Consider the following 23,191-nt stretch of genomic DNA (forward strand, 5'->3'; position numbering starts at 1 on the left):
CAAAGTTCGGGCCTTCGAATGAAAGCCCAAAGCCAACAGTTCTTCTGAGTAGGCCAATTCTGACAGACTATATACACCTAAAATGACTTGTGAATCAAAGCATATCCCCTTCTGTGTCTTTTTCTCTTGAAGGTTGTCAAACAATCCCCTCTCTCCTACACAAGAGGACTTAACATACAAACGTGGGTGGGTTTTTTGTTTGTTTGTTTGTTTGTTTGTTTCGGTTTGTTTTTGTTGTTTTTTTTTTTGTAATATTTTATCCTGCCAAATTAAAAAAATATATTATGGCAGCCTGTTTGTTTTTGTTTTTTTTTTCTTTTTATTTCCAAATTCACTAACAAAAAGGTACATTAAATCCCTTTAAAAGGACAAGCTTACAGTTAAAAAATTACAAGCTCCAGTAAAAATACAGCGAGAACCTACATCATATGAACCGACCAATATATCCATTCCAGAGGGAGGTGGGAGAGAAAAATAAGTACAGGTCAAAAGTGTGATTTTTTTTTCTTCTGCAGTAACAATATTAAGCACTTTCTCTACATACTTTTCCTACACATTGTAGCAATCCCCCTTTAACCCCCAAATACAAGTTTCTATACATTTTGTTTTTCAAAATAAAAATTCAACACCCAAGGCAGAAAAAAATTTACTAAAACTCTGACTTTACAGCTTACTGTGACAGAACAGATTTTATAGACCCACCATTTAAAACTTACTGTAACGGTTTCAAGGAAAAGAAAAAGGACTTTTTTTCTTCTTCTCATTTTGTAAAATGCCCAGGCAGTCTCAATTATTACAAATACTGGTCCACTTTGACAGTAATCAAGAAATTTCAATATATATAATGTATACTAAAACCCCGTCACCAAAAGAAAACAATATACACCTAGCCATTGTGGCATTTCTGTATAACCTATTAAGCAAACTTTGAAAATAAAATATAAAATAAAAAGATCGCTCCAACACACATACACACGATTTATTTTACCCTTGTATGTATCCAATACTGTAAACGTATTTTTAAGACAGAGTGCACTAAAATTTTAAATTTAGGAAAACAAAAATCAGCCATTGTTCCTGAATTGTTTTTTGTTTGTTTTTTTCATTCAACGATATCGGCTTGTGTCACATGAGTTTTAATTCAGCAGTAAGTCACCTCCATATCTAAGCAGCGTTGCCCCAAAAAAGGGGGGGGGTCCTGAAAACAATTCTGCTAATGGATGTCCAGGGCTGTGCTGGGTTTATTTCTTCATTTGACTGGATCTTATGGCATTTTTCCATCCTCTCTTTTCAACCAGGAATTTTTTTTTTAATTTAAAGTAAATGTGGCTTTGTTTCTAAAGAATGTACTTCTCTTGTTTGCTTTTTTAAAAGTCTTTTTTCATCTCAAAAAAAAAAAAAGAGAGAGAGAGTTTTGCATTTGTCTCAAGAGACTCAAATAGGAAGATCAGGTTTCAAGGCACGCACATCAAATTGAATGGCAGTAGAGAAACTGTCCAATAAATTATTTAATTTTGTTCTTTATAGTGCCAGTATTGTGAATGCCACGCTTACCAACACTGACACTCAATCTCAGCTGTCCCTTACAGTTTAACCCACCTCTGGGCCAAAGACAAGAATATGCTGCAATTTCTTGTTTAGAAGCCATTTAATTTAAATGCAAACAAAAGCTTTAAAGTGCGGGTCAACAGAATTCAAACATCAAATCCCAACAATTCCAATGTATAGTATGTCCCAACTAATTGGAGGAAGGAAAAGACAAAACACAGAAATGGAAGCAGCGTGAGGCACCTTGGACAGAGCTCTTCCCAGATCCTCCAGAAGAGAGACGGGGCGAGATTCCCCTGCCCTACAATTGCCTATCAGCTTGAGATGAGCGACCCCGCAGCTAACTTCTCCAGTCCACCATCAGGGCCAGTTGTCTGCATGGGACACGGTCAATTACCACTGTAGCAATGGACACCTGGGATTTATCTGTAGGCTGGGGGCTGAAAAGAGAAGCCATCGTGCCAGGAGAAGCCTGAGAGAACATTGTTGGTCTCTTCCTTCCTGACGCTACAGGCCCCTGCTGTCTACCCAGTGGGTACCCTCAGCCCGTCTTATGCAGCCAAATCTACAGCAAAGGGCAGAGGTGGCTTCCCAGGATACGCCAAGCTCCCCCCAGAAAAGAACAGTATCGTAGCTCCTGGTAACGCACAATTGCAGGATGCAGGGGCAATTCCTAGAGTCACCCTGGAAAAGATTCTCAGTCCCTAGTTGGGGACCACATCCCCTTCAAAGTTTTCCTTCCATAGGATGAAAGTTGAATTCCACACAGAGAAGCCTCTGCGGCTCAGGAGGACATCAGTGCTACCTTCCCAATGCGATGCTGAAACAAAGTGCTACAGTTTTAAAGATTGTAATCCGCTGTACATCCACCTCCCGGAAAAAAAAAAATGTTTTTTGGAAGCCCACCCCTCCCCCCGGAAAAAAATATCCCACATGCCACTTTTCATTTCAGGACAAAGTAAATGATGAAAACTCAAACAACTTTAAAAGTCATTTAGGTGTTGGCTTCTTGACAAGAAATTACACATGCTTAGCTTAAATTTCAAAAAAGCAGCACCCCCCCCACACACACACACACAAATTATAATTTAAAAGATAGCTTCCCTCTACGTCACTTGCGAGTCATTGCTTAGACTACTACTGGGTTATTAAAAAATGAAGGGATGGATACTCAACAAAATCTTTTAAAGGAATTTAAACAGAAATAATAATAATAATAGGTACCTGCACGTACATGCCAAAAAAATTACAAAACCCAATAAATACAGAAATTATTGCACAGTTAAAAGGCTCCACAATTTTTTTTTTTTTAATTTTTACTGCCTTAATCAACCCTAAGGTTTCCATAGGACTTCGCAGACACAGGTTAGGATGGACTGCCGCCTCCCTGGGCCCCGGGGATGCAGAGGCCAGTCCGGTCACCGGGTCCCGTTGGCGAAGGTTGGCGATGGTCACGCTGTACAGACGCACGCACGCAGTGTCCCCCGCGTACACGCTTAGCTCCTCTCAGCCTGCTCGATTTTGACATCATTAGTCAGCAAGTGTTCGCCGTGCCACTTTTTCATGTGTTTCTCCAGGGTGCTGTAGACACTGAAGGGCATCTGGCAGATGTCGCAGCGGTACACCTCCTTGCCGATCTGCCCGTGCGTCTTCATGTGGCGCGTGAGCTTGCTGCTCTGCGCGCACGCGTAGTTGCACAGCTCGCACTTGTAAGGCCGCTCACCGGTGTGGCTCCTCCGGTGCACCGTCAGGTTGCTACAGTTCTTGAAGACCTTGCCGCAGTACTCGCAAGTGTCGCTGCGGCGACCCTCCTTGGAGCTCGGCCGCCCAGGACCCGGGCCACCCAGATGAGGCGTGCTGCCCCCGCTCGCCGTGCCACTGCGCCCGGACAGCCCGCCGTCCAGCAGGTCCCCCGGTGGCGTGGAGAAGCGCAGGCTGCCGTTCTCGGAGGAATGTTCCGACGACGTGGCGAAAGGCGACTGGCGCGCATCCGTGAAGCCCAGGAACGGGTCCTTCATGAAGTGGCGCGACGCTGCGTAGCCCACGAGCCACTGCGAGTACACGTTCTCAGATGGGATGAGGGCGGCGGGTGGCAGTTCCAGGTCTTTCTCCACCTTGATGCGCTTGGCCCCGTGCAGTGCAGGACCACCGAGCCCTGGGCTGGGCAGCGGTGCTGGCTTGCGTGGGAAGAGCGCTGGAAAGGGCTCTGCGCCTGGCGCGAAGGCCCCGCCACGCCCGTTCACTGCGCCCGGTGCACCCGCGTCCCCACAGCCACCAGCTCCGGTGTCACCCGCATCGCCTGCACGCTTCAGGAAGGCGCCTCGCTTCTCCCCATACTGCGGCAGTGCGCCCAGCCCTGCGTCCTCCATCACCTTGCCCAGTGCCAGTGCCTTCTCATCCGCCAAGGCCGCAGCTGCAGCCCCTGCACCCGCCACCCCCGGTGGCACGCCACCCCCGTTCTCACGGCCACGGCCCAGCTCCGAGTCCATGCTGAAGCTCGACTCAGGCCGGCTCTCGTTCTCCAGTAGCAGCTCCTCTTCTTCCTCCTCCTCGTCCTCGTCGTCCTCAGGCTCCGGGCCCAGAGATGGGTCGCTCTCATGGTGGCGGAAGTCACCATCGGCTGCTTTGAGGTCGCCTGGCAGCTCGCTGGTGCCGGGCTCTGGGGAGCTGGCGGCCGAGAGCCCATCGTCTGAGCGGCCAGCCAGCGAGCCCGCCTTGTGCATGTGCGTCTTCATGTGGCGCTTGAGCTTGCTCGCCTGCGAGCACGCGTGGTCGCACAGCTGGCACTTGTAGGGCTTCTCGCCCGTGTGGCTGCGCCGGTGCACGATGAGATTGCTCTGGAATTTGAAGGTCTTGCCGCAGAACTCACAGGACTTGCTCTTGGCTGGCGGCTGCGGTGGCGGCGTGCCCGCGGGCATGGGTGGCAGCGGTGGCGTGCTGAGGAATGGGGACTTAGGGCTGGGCTGGAAAGGGTTCAGCAGCCGGTGCATAGGGTTGCCACGGCCTGGGGACACGGGCGGCGGCGTGGAGCTGTTGCCGGCCAGTTCTCGCAGCCGCCGGGAGAAGTCCATGGCGGGAGAGTCTATGGCCATGGGGTTCAGGCGCATGACTCGATCGAAGGCACTGGGGTGCTGGGCCACGAGCCCCATCTCCTCTGCACTGAGACGGTGTGGGTCCAAGTGATGGCGTGGCGGTGGGCTGAAGAGCGGTGGCGTACCGGGCAGGCGGCCCTCGCCGAAGCCGGGGTGGTCCCGCAGGATGGGGCCCGTCATGCGCAGCAGGTTGAAAGGATTGTTGTCCCCTAGGAAATTCATGAGTGGGGACTGTGCCACGGCCTCCGGCCCGAGCGGCGGCGGGATGGTGAGCCTGGGCGTGAGCGAGGTGCTGGCCGGCCCGGGCTCCAGGTAGATGCGGAAGCCGTGTGTGTTCTGCGCATGCTGCAGCAGAAACCAGGCGCTGTTGAAGGGCTGCTTGCATGTTGTGCAAATGTAGCTGGAAGGCTCATCTTTACCTGGGGAAACATGAAGAAGAAAGGCAAGTGAGCAGTTGCAGGGGGAGATGGGGTGGCCACAGGGCCGGACAAGCCTCGCTGTGTCCATCCAGAAGGCAGAGAAGACAAAAACTACGAGAGGGCCCGGGGAGGGGTGGGGATCCTTAGAGTCATTTGTGCAGCTGGAGGGTAGACAAGCCTCACCGGACCACCTAGATGGCAGAGGACAATGGAATCTATGATCAGGCTCCAGGTCACCCGGGAGTGGCTTGCATTTAATAGGTCTTGTAAGTGTTCTTATTTTCATCATTTTGGGGGCTGGAAGGGACGGAATGACAATAACTACACTATGCAAGAGACAGGGTAATAAGCTACACCTCCACACTATTCAATCCAGGGTTTTTTGACTCAGTCACTGCTGACATGTAGACCCCACCCTCATAACTCATTGCTAGGGTAGAGTCTCCACACAGTCGATGCCAATATCCCCACCCTCCAGTGGTGCAGACAGAGAAGTATGCTCGTCATGAAATGTCTCCTCTGGGGGAAAAAAAAATCACTCCACCGCATCGTCCCCTTGGGAACTACTGACTCCGTTGCTTTGCAAACTTAAAAAAAATAATAATAAAAATAATAGATGAACAGAGATTCCTCCGAGGTTCCGCTGTGGAATGTCTAGCATGGGTGAGGACGCAAGTTCAATTCCCAGGAATGCTAGAGACAGACATTCACCCGGCGCTATAATAACCTGGCCTACGGCTGAGATGTTAGCCACAGGAAATCCCTGTTTCATGGGCCAGCGTTGTGCAGAAAATACTGTCCGATAGAAACCCAGATAGGTGAAGCAAGATTAGCACAGTACAAAGGCCTGCTACTCACCCTTACCTACAGCCCCACACACCCACACTGTGGAAATCAGCTCCTGAGCCCAGAAGCAGGGCAGGGAGTGGGGGATGGGACTCCAGCCTAAAAGAGTGGTTTGGTGTCTTCTGCCAGAAAACAAAGGGACAAAAGGCAGTCACCGAATGTGACAGCAGTCAGGATGAGCGGCCACACGTGTTGATTTGTTACAACTGGCTCGGGTGACATCAGTAATAAATCGCAGTGGACACTGGTGGCCCTGAGCCAAAATATTACATATTTGTCAGTCAGTCAGGGCCAGTTGGAAGATGGAAGCCGAGTCTCCTGTCTGGAGCCGTTGACCTCACCATGAGGCCATACTCCGCTTGCCAGAACCTCATGCTTTAGAGGAGCAAGACAGGTGTGGACAGGCCTGTCTGCCATCAGGGGATGTAGCATCTCCGAAGTGGTAAGAACAGGCCTCTTATGTCAGACCTGGCACACAGTATGGCAGCCTCAGTCTTGAAAAGTCCCTCTCCTCTCTTTTCAACTTGTGTCTATCAAACAGATCTCAACACTGACACTAAGTCAGTAGCTTCAAACTCCCTGGCAAAGCCAAGCATGAACGCTGTGGCCATACCCAACAGTAGACAGGGCTGTGGAGACGGACCTGAGAAGCCACCAACTTTGCCGTACCACCAGCCTAACCGGGGACTTCTACAATCCTGGGTAGACAGTATCTCCACTTCCTACCAGCTAATGACACCTTGTAGGAGGCTGTACCCCACTCCCCCCACAGTGTATGTATGTTCTGAAGCTTCTGTTTCCAGCATGCACCTCTCTAAGTTAGGTTGGCCAGCCAGCCAGAGAAGTGTTGTGCCAGTGTGGGGCAGCGGATTCCCTTGGACCATTGCACCAGAGGGCCTAGGGCAAGCAGCCCTGGAGTCCAAGACATGCTTTTGCAAGCTAGGGATTTCCCCATCATCCCAATACTGTATCTGTAGGTTTGGTGTGGATATAAAGCAGAGGAGGATGGAAATAAAAGAATCTGAAAGTCCAGCCTCTTTCCACTGTACATGTGTGTTCATGTGTGTAGGCATGACAACATCCGGTGTCATTCCCCGCCGGGTATTCTTTTTTTTTTTTTTTTTTTTTTGAGACAGGGTCTCTCACCGGGACCTAGGGCTCACAGACTAGGCAGGACCGGCTGGCCAGTGTGTCCCGGAGATCCTCTTCCACCTCCATCCCCACCCCCATTCTTTAAACTACCACAATAGAACCGAGGACACAGCTTAATGGTACAGCACTTGCCCAGCATATACGAGACCCTCCAGCAAAACTGAGCAAAATAAAAACAAAGCAACCACAACAACAGTGTGGGATAAACAGAGGCTGTTGCTCTCCTCAGCTGTCCCAGCCTATCTGGATGGGTCTGTGTTGAGCCACAAGACCCATAATGAGACTCTTCTGTCCTAGCCTGGTTTCACAAGGCCTGCGTAGCCACGATGCTTGTGATCGGACTGTTGGGCTAACAGAAGCTGTGCCTCTCCAAAGCCCTGACTACGCCATACTCAGTGTATTAACTAATGTGCTTGGGGAACAGAGTGGCTTGCCCTAGATAACTCACACAGAGCTAGCCAGATGACAGGTTTAGACTCCTCCTCACATCGTGTGTGTGTGTTTGTGTGTGTATATATGTTTCATAAGAAGGTAAATAGAAGTCCCTTTCAAACACATTGGAGCTACTAACACAAGTGGTGTATCATGTCCTAGGAGGTCACATATCAAATTAAAGGGTGTTTCTGTACCCTTCTCTGGGCCCCAGTCACTCTGAGTACTGGATTTATGACACATGACTGCTGAGCTCTGGGCCCCATCTCTTCTCAGCATCTCCGTTTCCTTGAGTAGCTCTGAAGTGCTTCCTGTCTCTTTATCTGGTGGCCACACGTTTTTTTTTTCTAGACTGTTCTAGCCAACAAACACAGAAGTCCAAAGAGGACTAGTTAACGAGGTAGCCGAAATACCTGATTCCATGTTTTTAGAAAAGCAGAGAGAAGGACACACATGTTCCGAACTGCGTGTTCTAGAACCCAGATGCCACCTCCATAGCTAAACTGTGAGGAGAAAGGGGGATGACTGCTTGTCCAGTCAGATGTCAGGGCTACTTGTCACAACAAGGGTGAGAACTATCTTTATCAGAGCCCTTACTGTCCCTCTACAGAACTCTAGGATTCACTCACTGTAGGCAACAGCCTCCCCCTGTACCTGACAGAAAGAGAAAGAAATCTCCCAGCCCTTGAGGGCCCTCCCTAGACAACTCTCTTTCCAGCCACCCCCTTCTTTTTTAAAATAAAATGTTCATTTACATATGACGACCTCATGGCCCTGTCTTGCCTACAAATAGCCCTGAGCATGGGCCTGCTCATTTTAAGAACTGAACAATGACAGAGAGTCTTTGACGAGTCACTTGGTACATCTTTCTATTCAGGAACTGAATAAGTACTTTATAGACACAGCAGACACAGATGGCTTTCTTTTCGACAAGAGGAGCCTTAGACAGCAGGTTGCTTCTGACTCGCGGCTGGCCTTAGCTCATCCCCAATTCTTCCTTGCTGCCTCAGACTCAGAGTTACCTGCACACAGGTGTTGTGGTGGATGTCCTGCAGTGGGTGGTGGCTGCCTTGCTAATAGCTGAGACAGGGTCCAGTGGCTTCACACTGCTGTTACAATGATCCTAACTGCTGGGTCCAGATGACTTCAGAAGCGCCAGTCCTGGCCTACAGACCTAGAAATGTCAGCTGCGTTTGTCTCGCTAGATCACAAGGGGCAGCTCAGAACCCAGGGCCCTGCCGTGTCTTTTCTTGCTTCCTCCCTCCCCTTACTTTCGTAGGTCTTTAGAGCACACACTGAGCCTTCTTTGTTCTTCCAGTATGTTGTCTGAGGATTTTCCAATGCAGAATCCTACCCCAGCTCTCTTCTGACAAGAGCCCCCCACACGTGGGAGTGTCAATTAACACTTGGCCCTTGATCACTAAAGAGTGACCCTCTCTGAGCCTTGCTTGCTACTTGGCCTGGGGGCAGTGAGGTCCTGCCTCTTAAATGGCTCACTTGCTATACAGATGTGGCAGTGGGCATTATACACTGTGGCTTTGTCACTCATCCTTCTACATGGCTATGAGTGTCTCAGGGATGCCTTTTGGTTTTAAGGCCTGGCCAAATCGTAATGTAGCTTGACTCAAAAGCAGCAAATGTTGAAAGACACTTCTGATCAAGCAGGGGAACTGGTCTGGGCCTCCCGGGCCCCTCAGTGAGCCACAAAGCACTGCACGACTCTCCCGGCATTATCACTGCCTCAACTCACGTCACCCTTGTTCACTGACGCCTCTGAGGGAAGCCAGGTGAGGATCATGATCACATGATCATGCTAAACCAAGAGGACATGCAGTTTAGAGAACCAAAGTCAGACAGCCAGGAAGGGGCAGGGCCACGCCCTCACCACCTTCCCAGGCCCCGCACAGGTTCGTGGCCTCCCTGCACACACCTGCCAACCCCTAGGGCCTGTCACCGCTTCTGCATGTGTCACATTGTCAATGGTTCCATATTGACAGTTCTCTCTCACGGAAGGTTGATTGTCCCTGGACAGTCTCCCAACAGGTCTACCCCGTGGCAGGCACTCACCCTGGGGTGGGATAAGGAGTCATTTTACAGAGCCAGAAAGCATACTGGGTGGCATATGCTACTTGGGAGACCTAGTGAAGGGGCCACATGGGAGTGATGTGGTTGAACCTGGGACAGGAATTAGCACCTCTGGGTGTCTCACAGTGACCCTCCTCACCCCGTACCCAAACAGAAGGCTGATCTTGCTTCATTACTTAGACCCCACACCAACCCCCGAGACATGTACACACATACACATGCGTGCTCTCTCTCTCTCTCTCTCGAGCACACACACACACACACCCTATAACTGCTAAGAGTGTTGTCTCCATCGTTCCATGAGGACAACCGATATAACCATTATTCAGGCGACAAGTCAATCTCATGTTCATTTAAAAATGGCCTGCCCCACTATGTGGCTGGAGAGGTGGCACAGTGATTAAAAGCACTGACTGCTCTTCCACAGGACCCTGGTTCAATTCCCAGCATTCACACACAGCAGTTCGCAGTTGTCGGTAACTCTAGTTCCGGGGGATCTATTGCCTTCTTCTGGGTCCCGCGGGTGCTGCATGCACATGCCGCATAGACACACTGAGAGGCAAAACACCCACCCACACACACACACACACACACACACACACACACGAAAGAAAATAAATAAATAAACCTACAAATAAAATTAAATTAAAACTGGCCCTCTAGGCTGGAGGTATACTCCAGTGTCCCAATACTACAGTACTAGCCAATCTCCCATATCTCCAAGCACCCAAAAAATATTAAATAAAAAATTAAAAAAAATCTTTCACGATGTCACAGAGAAATATGTCAGCTCGGCTCCTTGAGTGCTTATGGTCACCTGCAAATCCAGAAGCATCCTGCCAGGTCATCCACTCAGACCTCAGCCCTGGGAGGCAGACAGCAGGAAATCTCTGCCGTGAGCAGGGATGAGTTAAATACACTACAAGGCTCACGCAACACCCCCACAGCTCAGAAAGCGCAACTGCCGCCAGTTCCATTTTACAGACGAGGAAACTGAGGGCTGGAAGGGATGAGGAAGTCTGTCTAATGTCCCACAGCTGGCAAGTCTAATGTCCCACAGCTGGCAAGTGGCAGTGTCTGTGTGGTACACTGTAAGGAGAAACGTTGCTGAAGAGGGAAGTGTCTGAAGCGCAAGGCCCTAGGATGGAGGTAGGCACGTGTGTCTTGACGTTTGACCTTTCACCTCAGCGTGAACAAAAAAAAAGTCAAGATGAGTTGCTTTAGGCTAGAACTGTGGTAACTGAATCCGTGCCGACTAGCTCTTGAGAATGGGATAGATCCACAGAAGGATGTGATACCGTGGTGGCTCTGACAGTGGCCGTGGGGATGCTATGTAGGGATTTGTTGACACTTGGTGATGGCCTCAGCTGGCCTCAGTCTAACAGACAGACCCATCTATCCATTTATTCTCCCTGCAAACCTCAGAATCCTCTTTGGTCTGTGCTTCAGAGAACCTTGAGCAAATACAGAGAGCCTGGGCCTCTCTGCTGTCCGTGGATTCTATACACGGAGCTCAAGCAGTGGGAAACCGGAACAGAAAGGACTGAATAAACTTGTAAATCCTTCATGTCACCACGGACCTTTATCTCGCTGACTGGATACCCTTATGTGCTTGGTGCTCTGCTGGCAGCTACGTGTACTCAGCTCACAGACTAGGGGAGCCAGAGGTCACCTCGTAATTATTTAGTGAGAAGGCACACATTGGAAGTCCCAGTGCCGGAGGGAGCAGAGTCGGGGGAATCACAGAAGCCCATTCTCTAGCTAGACTAGACTACTTGATAATTTCTGTGCTCATCGACAAAATTTTGACAAGTGATTAACATTTGAGATTGTCCTCTGGCCTCTAACACATATGCACCTCTACACCACACACACACACACACACACACACACACTCATGTGCATGCAAACACACACATACATGAACATGCACTTGTGCACGCACGCGCATGAACACACACACATACACACACACTCACACACACAGTTGTACGAGTGGTGCTGAGGGAAAATTTAGGGTGCTAACTGAATATCCAAAGGCTTAGCCGCACTGGGGATCAGAATCTGCATTACTCAGACTTCTGTCCTACACCCCCATAACTGCACACCCTGACCATGTACAGAAGAAAATAAAGGTAGTGCAGGCCAGACTGACTGGCCTTGGATTATCTGTTCAGACTCCATCTTGTGGCCAGATTCCAAGCTTATCTTGTCAAGTCCTAGGACTGCAACCCCCATGGTGGTGAGGATCATGGGTGTGCTTTAATGCCTCTGTCCTGTGGTCCTGCAGTTCCTTCAGCTTTTGCAAGCAGACACTTCTGTTCCCTTCAGACTTGACACTGCAGTCAAGTTACTGGATAACAAGGAAGCTCAGGCTTCTCACTAGAAGGGAAAGGCCTTCCTGGGTTGTCTGTTGTGGTAAATTGCCCAAGATGGGGTCCCCTATCTTCTACTTCCTGAGTACACAGCAGGTGACTCAGGGGACACAGAAAATGTACAACCTGCCAATCCAATATGTTCCATATGTGTTTTCCCACGTTATGTGTCACAGAAAGTGTCACCACCAGGTTTCGTGGAATACCTGTCTCCTTCTCCCTGACAGAGCTTCCTTCCACATGTTGTCAGGCCCTTTTAATGCCGGATACCATGCTGGATCACCATTCTCTGACCTTGGTCTTTTTTTATCTATGAACCACGTGAGGAAGAATTTTTTTCAGACTTCTTAGGAAAAGGAAATCAAATCTCACCACAGGTGAGTGGGCCCCACAATCCCCACAGCTTGTTAACTGGAAAACCCAGGATTCACTTTCAGACCTAGCCCGATCTGGTTCATTTTTGTGTCCTTACTCACAGCTAGCTACCCCTGTCACAAAAGAAGTGTTGACTCTTTCACTGGCCCTAAAAGGGGCTTGAACCAGGCAGTATGTGGTCTTTCCATCTGCCCCTATGAACAGCAGAGAGTTGGACAGGCAGAGAAGCCAGGCAGTCAGGTTCAAGTACAGGAAATGGTGAAGCAGATGTAACATCGAGAAAAATCATATTCTCTTCCCCTGTGTGGTACCAGCGCTGCATAGATGGCCACGTGGCTTCATCTACCAGGTGTTAAACTCACCCTGGGAGAAAAGCTCTGTACTTACCACCGCCTTCACCACAGTGGCAAACCAACTGCCATAGTCCCCTCAACAGGCAAGTCTTACTGGAAGTGTCAGTGACTCTTGCTTCCCTCCCCTCCAGGAGGCCACATGGGCATGGTGTCCAGTTAAGCACTAGACCCAGAATATTGTCAGGCTAAGCCAAAGCAACTAGTGAACTTCAGAAATACCAAGGGAAGAAGCAGAAAGATTGGGGATGGGGTTGGAGGTTACTGTCAAGCCAAACATGAAAGAACCAGAGGTGCTGAAGTGAGGAGAGAGAGAAAGGCCAGCAAGGCAGAGAGAGATGCCTGCAAGGCAGAGGCAGGCCTACAAGGGGGACTGACTTTCTGAGCACAACCTAGATGCAGGGCAGGTAGCCGTGATGGAAGACACAGGTCTGACTGCTAGAGGATAAGAGGCATGGAGGAGATGCCACAGCCACCTCACAGAATCCAGAAGTTTTGCATTCCAGAGCTTTGGATGGAGGGCTAGCCCCGCCCACCCACTCAGCCTCCCAAACTAAACTATATGCTGAATGTTAAGAATCATTCTGTTCCCAGTTCCGTCTCCAAGGTCACACCATGTCTGGAAAGGAAAACTCTTCCTTCGTGTAAATGTTCCCACAACTTCTCAGTACCCTTTATCCTCGTGTGGCCGCCTGCCCCTCTCCCCAACACTCCACAGACTAAGTAAAGCACTGTGAGCCAGGACGGCTGAGCATCAGGAGACTCGAGAAGGGCTGCTTTCACGGTGCCTACAATCCAGCAAGACACTGGTGATTACGTGATTTCCAGCAAGGGTTCAAGCATCTGGCCCTTAAAGAAAGGTGAGTCCTGGCAACTTGGGATCCCTAGGGAAGGCCTGCTGAGAACACATAATGCTGACTTTAGAAGGGAGAGAAAGGATAGGTCAGTAGAGAAAAGGAGGTATCCAAAGCGTGGAGATGGGACCCTCAATGCAAGGGGGGGAAACCCTGAAGGCAGAGCTCGAGAACAAGTTTAGAGACTATCTGAGGATGGACCAAAAATGTGTGGGAAAGAAAATAACTTAGCCAGATATAAAACAAATTCCAATTTCTAAAAAAAAAAAAAAAAGAGAAAGAAAAAAAAAAAAAGAAAAATAAATAAATAAAAATATTTCAAGCCCATACTCAAGGCCCACTCAAGACAAGAACTGTCTTATCTAGCAAAATCTCACTACAGCAAAAGATACAGGTAAAGAAAGCCGACAGTTTCCAACTGGATGATGCCCCTGCCCCACTACCACCTTCCCAAATGTTGAAAAGACAATAAGAACAAAACGCCAGTCCAATTCATGAAGGCCTGTAATGTAGGAGGTAGGCCTCTATTCGTCTCTCAAGCAGGTTGGTTTTGACGGCAAGCCTCTCATTTGACAGCTGAGAACTGTAAACCCACACCTTCAGGAGCAGCGGGGTCTAGGCAAAGCGGAAGAGAAGTTCAGCTTCGGGCACCATGCACCCCACAGGTCCCCAAACAGTCTTCCTTTCAACCGTTCAATTTGTGGTCAGACCAGGTGTGCAAGGTCAGGCTGGGAGAAACAGCCACTCAGCTCCAAAACAAAGAGAAATTGCTGACCGAGAGGCTGATCTGAGTAGCCTGAAAACAGAGGTGTTAGTCACAGTCATGGAGAGCAGGGGAGGGGCAGGCCAAAGGGCACAGGTGAGTTTCCAAATAAATGACAGTTCCCCCTGGAGCACCTACAACAACTACAGTTGGTCGCCCTCAGAACCCTGGCCTCCCATGAAATCTTCAAGTTCATGGGAGATCACCTCCGGTTTCCGCAAAGTCAGAACGGGTGAAATCTGCGTGTCGCAGGCCTCTCTGAGCCACACCCACACTTCTCCAGTGTGGGCTTTCCTTTATGTGTGTGGGTATGTGTGTGCCAGTGTATTGTGGAGAGGTAATCAAAGTCTGCCTGTACAGAGGCCTGAGGACAAGCCACGATGCTGTTTTGCAGGAGACATCCATCTTGGATTTGGTTTGTTTCGTTTTGAGACAGGGCCTCTCACTGGCCTAGAGTTTACCAGACAGGCCAGACTGGTTGGCAAGAGCATTCCAGGGAGCTGCCTGTCTCGGCCTCCTCAGCCCTGAGATGACAGGTTCATACCACCGCCATGCCTGGCGTTTTTGTTTGTTTGTTTGCTTTATTTGATTTTTTTTTTTTACATAGGTTCTAAAGCTCAACGGCAGGTCCTCAGGCTCACAAGCAAGAGCTTCACCAAACTGTGTGGTCTCCCCAGGCCCCTCTCCTGTGAGATCACCTGAGCAGTTGTGTCATTCCGTGTCACTCCCACCTGGCGTGGGTTTTTCAAGAACTGCACCGAGAATGTGCTAGAAAAAGGCAAACCATATTTATCACTTAATGGCCAAAATGCAGTGAATTAAGGAAGCAAACAGAAAAGGCAAGGACCCCCCTGGAGGTGTGTGGGAGCCTCCATAACTCCACCCTGTTCTCTCACTCGGCAAGTGAGCCTCACCCCACGTGGCTTTCTAGCCTTCTAGAAGACACACGGTAGGTGTCTCATGTGTCATGGCTTCCTTCCCAGGAAACCTTCCGTCCTTCCTTCCTTTCCTTAAATCCACAAAAATCTCCCACTTTCTACCCCAAGAAGTATGGCCGGGGCAGTAAATCTCATTTTAATGGAGTGTACGTTTAGCTGTGAGGAGATAATTGGCATTATGGAGAGGCTCAACGCCAAGTTATATAGGTTAGCTAATGCAGAGGGGACTCATTACCGACACACTACAAACAAGTCGTAATATATGTATATTGTTCTGAGTGGTGTTATAGCGAAAGTGTTCCGGTCCGCGGGGATTGATAAAGCGCGAGAAAACAGCAGATACGCAATTGTAAATTTGTCTCATTTGTCTCTGAAGTTAAAGGTTATTCCCTTGTTCTGAATTTGTAATAAAAACATGCTAGCCCAGGGTTTGTGGAGAATGTTTGAATATTTAAATTGTATATAATGATAGGCAATTACAGGGTAAAAAACCGGACCTTGTGAATGGGGGAGCACCGCGTGGATCACAGAGTGCTCCCCCACAAACCCCGCCACGAGACTCTTTTTATCTTTAATGCATTTTGTAAACGCTGCCACCATCTCTCCCCCTCCCCCAAGGGTTGAGGTACATGCCACATGCCACAGCCATTGAGCAGGGACCAGCTAGACTTGGGTTTGCCTGGGTAGGTGCCCCCCCCCTCCAGTTTTGCTTCCTTCGGTATGCAGTGTGTCTCTCAGATGGAAGCTGAGGCGCACGGCTCCTCTCAGAGCTGGCGTCAGTGCCTCTGTGTGGCTCAGGGGATGACAGGCTGGGTGTGAGGAGGAGGTACAGAGAACAGGATGAATTTCCTCTCTCCCCTCTCCCCTTCCGCCATATTCTCTTCCCCCAGGAGGGGTTGGCAGAGAGCCCCAGCTGTGCCCACAGCCTGGGGCGGGGACAGGGGTAGCATTGTGGCTCTCTGCAGCAGCCCAGGTGTCCACCTGGTCCCGGCAGCCAGTCTACCCAGGTTAACCAACTACAGTGTAAGAGTAACTCTAGTCAGCTTGTCACCGAGCACAAAAGACATCAGCCCGCGACTGCTCTTTTTTTTTTTTTTTTTTTTTTTGCACCACAATTAAGACGAATCAATACGACGTGCCACAAATGGTATTTTACTCTCAATAAGAACTGGAGCTGAGTTTATTCAGAATATTTTAGCGCTTCCCCGGGGGATTTTGGGCCGACGCAGATGGCAAATAAAGTAGTCAGCCTAAGGCTACAGCACATTATGGTAATTCTGATGTCAGATGTACTTTAATATACAGCTCTATTTAATCACCCTATTATTTCACATTTCCATATGAAAAACCTGCGGCTCTTCTGCACAGCTTTTCCTCTGCCTCCGTGCCAAGCTTCCTTCAGCCCTCTGCCGGCAGCCGGGCTGTGGTCATCCTCACCAGGCACAACCCTACAGCACTGGAGTTTCCGGGTACCCAGATGAGCCGTTAGAAAAATCAGAGGGCTCGGATGCAGGCCAACATCGCCACCGTGGAAGACAGAAGTTAAGCGCAGGCTCACATAAAAAAAAAAAAAAAAAAAAAAAAAACCTGAGGGATATGGGAAGTGACACCTTCCACCCACAGACAGACACACACACACACAGACACACACACACAGGCACACACATACAGACACACACACACAGACACACACACATAGACACACACACACAGACACACACACAGAGACACATACACACACACACACACACACACAAACACACACGGGACACACATACACACACACAGACTCAGGCACTAACAAGGAAAGAAATTAATGTCACACAGTGATTACAGCTATGCTTACATAGCCTCCCCAGTATGGTTGCTGGATAGCCTAGCATCTATGTCCAGCCATGGCCTGTGACTCACACCAGCTGTGCCCACTGGTCCTCCCAGCATCCTGTCCACCACCCTAGGACAAGAGGAAGTGTACACAGGCAGCCAGGAGGGCTGGCCCAGCGACAAAGGAGGAGGAGGAAGAGGTTGGAAGGGGCAAGGCTATGGAATCACAGCCCAGAACCATAGATCTGGGGCCAGAAGGTCTCTGAACTTGGATGCTGTATCAGAGAACCAGAAACCATCAAGCCCAGACCCTGGGGCATGTGGGGTCCTGTGAATTCCACATGTCTGCAGAGCCTCAGGCTGGCTGGCTGGCCAGCTGGCTGAGAGCAGCCAATAGAAGCCAGAGTTTTGGCTGGGACCAGGAAATCGCTCCTGTATAGTCACATGGTATTCCAAAGAAGCTGGGCACAAAACCCATTGACCACCCAATTCTAGATTTCTTGAAGATGAACCCCCTGAGGGAGGCGGTGACACCTGACACCTGGCCCTATCCCGGCCTCACAGTGATGAATCAATTTAAAGACATAGAACATGATTCTTAGAAATGGTTTCAGCATGGGTCATTAGAATAGGCTTTGCCTGGGAGCAGGCTAAGTCTGACTCCTAAGAATGGGGTAGGGGTGGGGTATCTCCAAAGAAGGAGGGAGGTAGAAAAGGAAAAGCAAGTGAGGAAGAAGGGAATCAAGCAAGTCCCAGAGAACATGCTACAGTCCTACAAAGTCTACTAATCAAGACAACTGGCTCCTAACGGTAATCCCGGCACCTGGGAGGCAGGAGGGCTACCACGAGTTAAAGGTCAGCTTGGGCTACACATCGTTCTAGGACGGCCTGGATTAAAGACACTTTGTCTTGCCCCTGCTTTAAAAAAAAAAAAAAAATTCTCCCAGTATTGTCTTGGGGGTTAGAAAGAGAAGATGGCAAAGAAAAACAGCTTGATTGTAAATACCAGGCTTACTGACCACACAGTTCATGGGTGTTCCCTGTGACAGCCAGCGTGCCACCTGGAAACCCTGCTGCCTATATGGGACACATCAAAGTCATCATTAAACCAGGGTCAATCATATTACATATTAAAATATACTTTGAATGTAAAATTTGGCTGTAGAATTCAATCTCAATTTTCAAGGCCATATATATATATATATCTTCCTGTTGCTATAAAAATGGATCTTCACATTTCTGGTCCTTTCTCTACTCTTGGAAAACAGGTTAGACCACCAGTTTTCAATTTCACCCCCCTCCAGTGGCCTTAGTCTGGAGACATTTTGATTGTCATGTCCACAAGGAATTGAGGGGGGCTTCAGGCATCTCTTGGGAAAAGGCCTGGCAGGCCATGATGCAAAGTCCACTCCCCCCACACATGCACAGTGACCCAGCGCCAGGTATGCAGCCCAGTGGGCAAGCAGTCCTGCGTTGGACACTTCAGATTGGATACTGGCCCCCATACTTAGCAGAACAGACTGCAGAAGAAAACTGAGGGCAGAGATGAGGAGGAGAGAGAAGGGAAGGGTAGGTTACAACAGGCAGCAGGGGAAGACAGCACGGAGGAGACCACATCATCCCCCTTTGGGTGACAAAACTCAGGGCTGATGGCAACCTTGAAGCCTCCGTGCCTTGGAAAAGTGCCGGTAGCTTGAACAGTAAAAGCAGGCCGAGAACCTGACCCCACGTCAGTGACGCTGCCACCAAGCACGCCTATGTGTGAGGGACACCTCCCTTCAGAGCACAGCCACCACTGGGGCAGGGCGGCGGAGCTGCCCTAGATTTGGCAACTCAGCTGTGAGCCATGCAGCGACTGCTGCATGAGACAAAAACCCAAATACACTTCCTGAAGCCGAAAAGATAAAAATACGGTTTCTGCTGCATAGACCACTCTTACATCCCCACGTTACATATGGGGAGGTGGAGGATGACCACGCAAGCATAAGTGATTTTTTAAAAAAATGATCTAGAGAGATTACATAAAAAGCACAATTAAAGGACATTCACCATCCCGGGGCCTTCCAGAGTATGCTGCTTCTGGGCTATTTTTAGAACAATCACTGAAGTGATTCTTCTTAGTTGTAAAAACACTCCAAATCAGAAAGTCAATTTTTCCTCTATTTGCAGAAGTGAGCTGGCTCCTCTGGACGGAGCACGCGTGTTTTGCTTGGCGCCTGTTCATAAGACTGTCTTGGCAGCGTTTCCTTGGAGTGCGCACGGTGAACCTGGCTCGCACACACAGTAGCACTTTCATTTGAAGCGCCCAGCCACGCTTCCCTAATAACAGCCTGGGAACTGAAAAAAAAAAAAAAAGCCCATGAGCCCAGCCCTTTAAATAGGGAACAGAGCAGGGCTCTGGGGCCGGCTCGCCACAACAGGGACTTAGGTTCAGGCCTTCTGTCCAGAAACAAGGCTCCCATTAAAAGCAGAAAGCAAAACAATACCAGTAAACTTTCTGGTGACAGCCACAGGCTAACTCTCATCTCCATCTCCATCTCCATCCTCTCTCTCTCTCTCTCTCTCTCTCTCTCTCTCTCTGGCTCCTTAGAGCATTGTGCTACCCCAACAGATGCCAGGGTCCCCAATCACTTGGGGGTGGACAGACCTGACTCTCTAGCTTCCTTGCCTTAGCCGAATTGGAATGAGTTCTAGTCCCCTCAGCCATGCGACTAATACCTGTATTGAAGACGTAAGGAAGATGCCAGAAAAGGCATGTGAGGGGGTTGCACCCCATCAGTGCTCTGTAGACACAGCTCCTGCACTAAGACTACCACAGAGTGAATGACTGATTGTAAGTGAATGAATGAATGAGTGAGCCAGTCAGAATAAATTAGTGATTGGCCCCGTGAATGGTTCGGCGGCGAATAAGGAATATGTAAGCGGATGCAGACCGACAAGGCAGGACTACCAGATCCCATCTCTAGACTCCTGGTGAGCCAACTCCTAGAGCCTATCTCTCCACCCTTGGCCTGTTCATCCCGCTTGGCCCCGCAACTGGGAGCTGCCATTCGAAGCAAGACTCGCAGGTACAATTTCCATCCCTCTGCAGCATCAAGAAATGTCGCTCCTTGGGCCTCTTGGAGCTGGTTCGTCACTACCCGCTCTGTTACACGTATTCCCTTTTCTCTCTCTCTCTGTGTTGTTTACAAAGGTTTCATTATGTTTTCAACTAATCAGAAAGGCCTCGCTAATACACAATTAACATGTGATTATAAAAAAAAAAATTAAAATAGCTTCCAGAAGAAGGAAACGTAATTAAGTAGAGAATGCTTTTCAATAAGAGCTTGCTTTAACCCATTGTCAGAACACAGTCTCCGTTCGTCCACAATGCCTGGAACAGATGCCAAGGGCAGAATGTTAAAAGCAAGAGAGAGAAAGAAAAAGGACTTTATTCTCAGGGAAATAATAACCACTGCTTGGCACGCTGCGCCTGGAACTCAGGTTCCGGCAGCAGAGGGGCGACCTCCCCCAATGCACTTACACGCTGTAAAAATACTTCCCTTCCACAGATGCAAAGTGAATGACTTTGGCCAAGCCCAGGACAATCGGAACAAGTGTCCAGTGTGGAGGGGGCGATGGGGCACACGCAGGCCTTAGAGCCTACTGCTAGCAGAAGCGCTGGGCCACGGGAGAAGGGCTTACATCCCACTGGCATCCCACGTTCATTCCTAATGGTTTTCTTTTAAATAATTTGAGTTCAAATTCCGGAAGGGCTCTGTCTTCCCCAGCCAGCCTGGATTTGAACCAACTGTCAGGAAAGCCAGTGAGCAAGTCATGTCCCTCCCTTTCTCTCCCTTTCCCCCATCACTCCAAATCTTTCTTCATACCCCCCAGGTGCATCCATCCATTTCACCGGTCCTGATGTTGGTTGAAACAACTTCAGGCACCAGAGTACATGCAGGATGGTCTCTGGCCATCCACATGGCTCCAGAGCAACCTGGGAATCTGACAGTCCCCAAATACGGGGGTTTTGTGAGAGCTGAGCATACACCTGACCCATAATGCATCTGGGGCTTGTGGTGGTTCTCCCAAACATGGTGGAAAAGAAGCAAAGGGGCGGCATCCCCTAATCCACTTACACCCTGTAAAAATATTTCCCTTCCCCAGATGTAAAGTGAATGACTGTGGCCAAGCCCACGACAATCAGAACAAGTGTCTAGTGTGGAGGGGGCAATGGGACACACACAGGTCTTAGACCCCGCTGCTAGCATGGATCTGTCTCCTTACTACAGAGGCTCAGCCTGGGGCTAGATGCAGGCTTGAATCTCTAGTTTTCCTGTACTGGTATGGTAGGACAGACTTGTGACAGTAGCACGAGGTAGGGGCCTAGGGTGTGGTCAGCACATTATCATCCTATTTCTGTTCCAATTAGAACCTCAGCCCTTGTGACCTGTAGAGAATTTGACATACAGCTCAGTGACCTGGGCAAAGCACCTAACTTCCTAGTCTGCCCCTGGTTGCAAAATTCCTTGCCTATAAAGGAGCCTTAGGGGAGGGAGGGAGGGAGGGAGGGAGGGAGGGAGGGAAGAAGGGAGAGAAGAAGAGAGGGATGGAGGGAGACAGAGAGAGAGAGAGAGAGAGATTGAGGTTGAGATTCAAAGGGTTTCTGGGAACTAGTCCTAGAGGAAGGGCTCTAGGCAGCCAGGTCCAGGCCTGGAGGATGTACTCATGAGCCAGCCTTTATCCAAGGGGCGTGCTGCCTTCCATGGCAACAGCCCAAGGAGGAAGCTAATAGCTAGCCATGAAGATGAGGCACCTCACCATGCTCACATAGCAATCCCATCTTACCGTGGCTCCCAAGGGGCACAGTGGAGCCAAAGCACAAGAGTGCAGCGTATTTACGAGCCCCATCGACAGGACTTCCAGTGGAATGGAGCCCGCCCCTCCCACTCTAGCTGGCCATGGCTCAAAATCTCTCCCTGGAGGGCGAAGAAGGAGAAATTGACACTACCTAATGCAAAATGACTTCCAAGGTGGCAGATCTAGGGTTCAGGGCCTAGAGTCCTGCTCCTCCAGTGACAGGAGGTCTGTGACTGCCGAAGCAAGTGCAGGAGATGTCCTCTGAGGTGTGCTGAGTGAGCTAGCCTAGGCTCTCCGAATTATACTTGAGTCCTGCTAAGTAAACCAATCACAGGCACCGACAGCGTTCACTCTGACCCACCGCTTAGTTCATAGGAAGAAGAGGAATAGGCCTTCAATGGCTCCTCAACATCCCTCTGGCTTCCTCTGTGGTATAACTCCATCCTACGTCTCTCCCCCACTGTTGTTAGAACTCAGAGGAAGAAGGCACTCCCAGCATCCTCTGCTCCACCCCAGGACACTTCTCTGGGTTCAACACCCTTAATGTTCTGCTCCCCACCCCCACCCCCACCCCCACCCCCAGGCTTGCTGAGTAGTTCCGGAACACCTGTAGCAACCCTGTGTGAGGTCTGACCACTTTAGAATCCAGACTGATAGGTGTGCAAAGACCCAAGACATAAGGCGACCTTTCAGAGACCACAGAGATCACCTCCATCCCAGGAGCTCTGCCACAGGAACGCTCAAAACACAACCCAAATACTATTCCTCTGTCTATAACCCCAGGAAGACTGGTCTCTCGTGGGCAGGAGAAACCCTATCAGCATACAGCACATAGTAGGTACTCAGGCAATTCCAGCCGGACTCATCTGAGAAGCTTCTCAGATTCTGCTGTCAGCACCCGCCCTGCGTGTCCGCACCATGAGGCAAGGCCTGACAGTTCCTCCTAGATAAATATCTGGAAAGAAGTCGAGAAACAATTAAAACTAGAAGCTAATAAATGATGAAGAAGCCCAGGAGCTAAGTCCTGGCCCACTTCCCAGTCTTCATTCATGCATCAAAAAAGCCCCAGCGGTCCGAGGCTTTGAGAGGGCAGCTGGGCAGTGGGGCTGTCCGGTGTAATCAGAATGGGATTGTGATATGATCGAAGGTACTCATTGATTCCCACAGCAGACACTATCCCCCGGCGCCCCACCACCACCACCACCTCCCACCGCCTGCCACATCTCCCCAGCCAAGCACCCTTCTCCGGGAACACGTGACAGATGATCTTGTAACCAGGCAACCAGGGGGAAGAAA

The 23,191-nt window shown here is 49.7% G+C and overlaps 1 protein-coding gene across 6 annotated transcripts in view; it reads right to left on the reverse strand.

The window, feature by feature from the left end:
* Nucleotides 1–240: 240 nt before the first annotated feature.
* Bcl11b (BAF chromatin remodeling complex subunit BCL11B) overlaps nucleotides 241–23,191 on the reverse strand; it is a 93,005-nt gene continuing 70,054 nt past the window's right edge. For all 6 annotated transcript variants that reach the window (XM_028764538.1, XM_028764534.1, XM_028764536.1 and 3 more), the window contains one exon: nucleotides 241–5,059. In XM_028764538.1, the coding sequence (XP_028620371.1) occupies nucleotides 3,045–5,059 (2,015 nt within the window). In that variant the 3' untranslated portion in view covers nucleotides 241–3,044. The remainder of the gene's footprint in view (nucleotides 5,060–23,191) is intronic.

Source organism: Grammomys surdaster, unplaced genomic scaffold (genome assembly GCF_004785775.1).
Source record: "Grammomys surdaster isolate TR1022 unplaced genomic scaffold, NIH_TR_1.0 144, whole genome shotgun sequence".
Lineage (NCBI taxonomy): Eukaryota > Metazoa > Chordata > Mammalia > Rodentia > Muridae > Grammomys > Grammomys surdaster.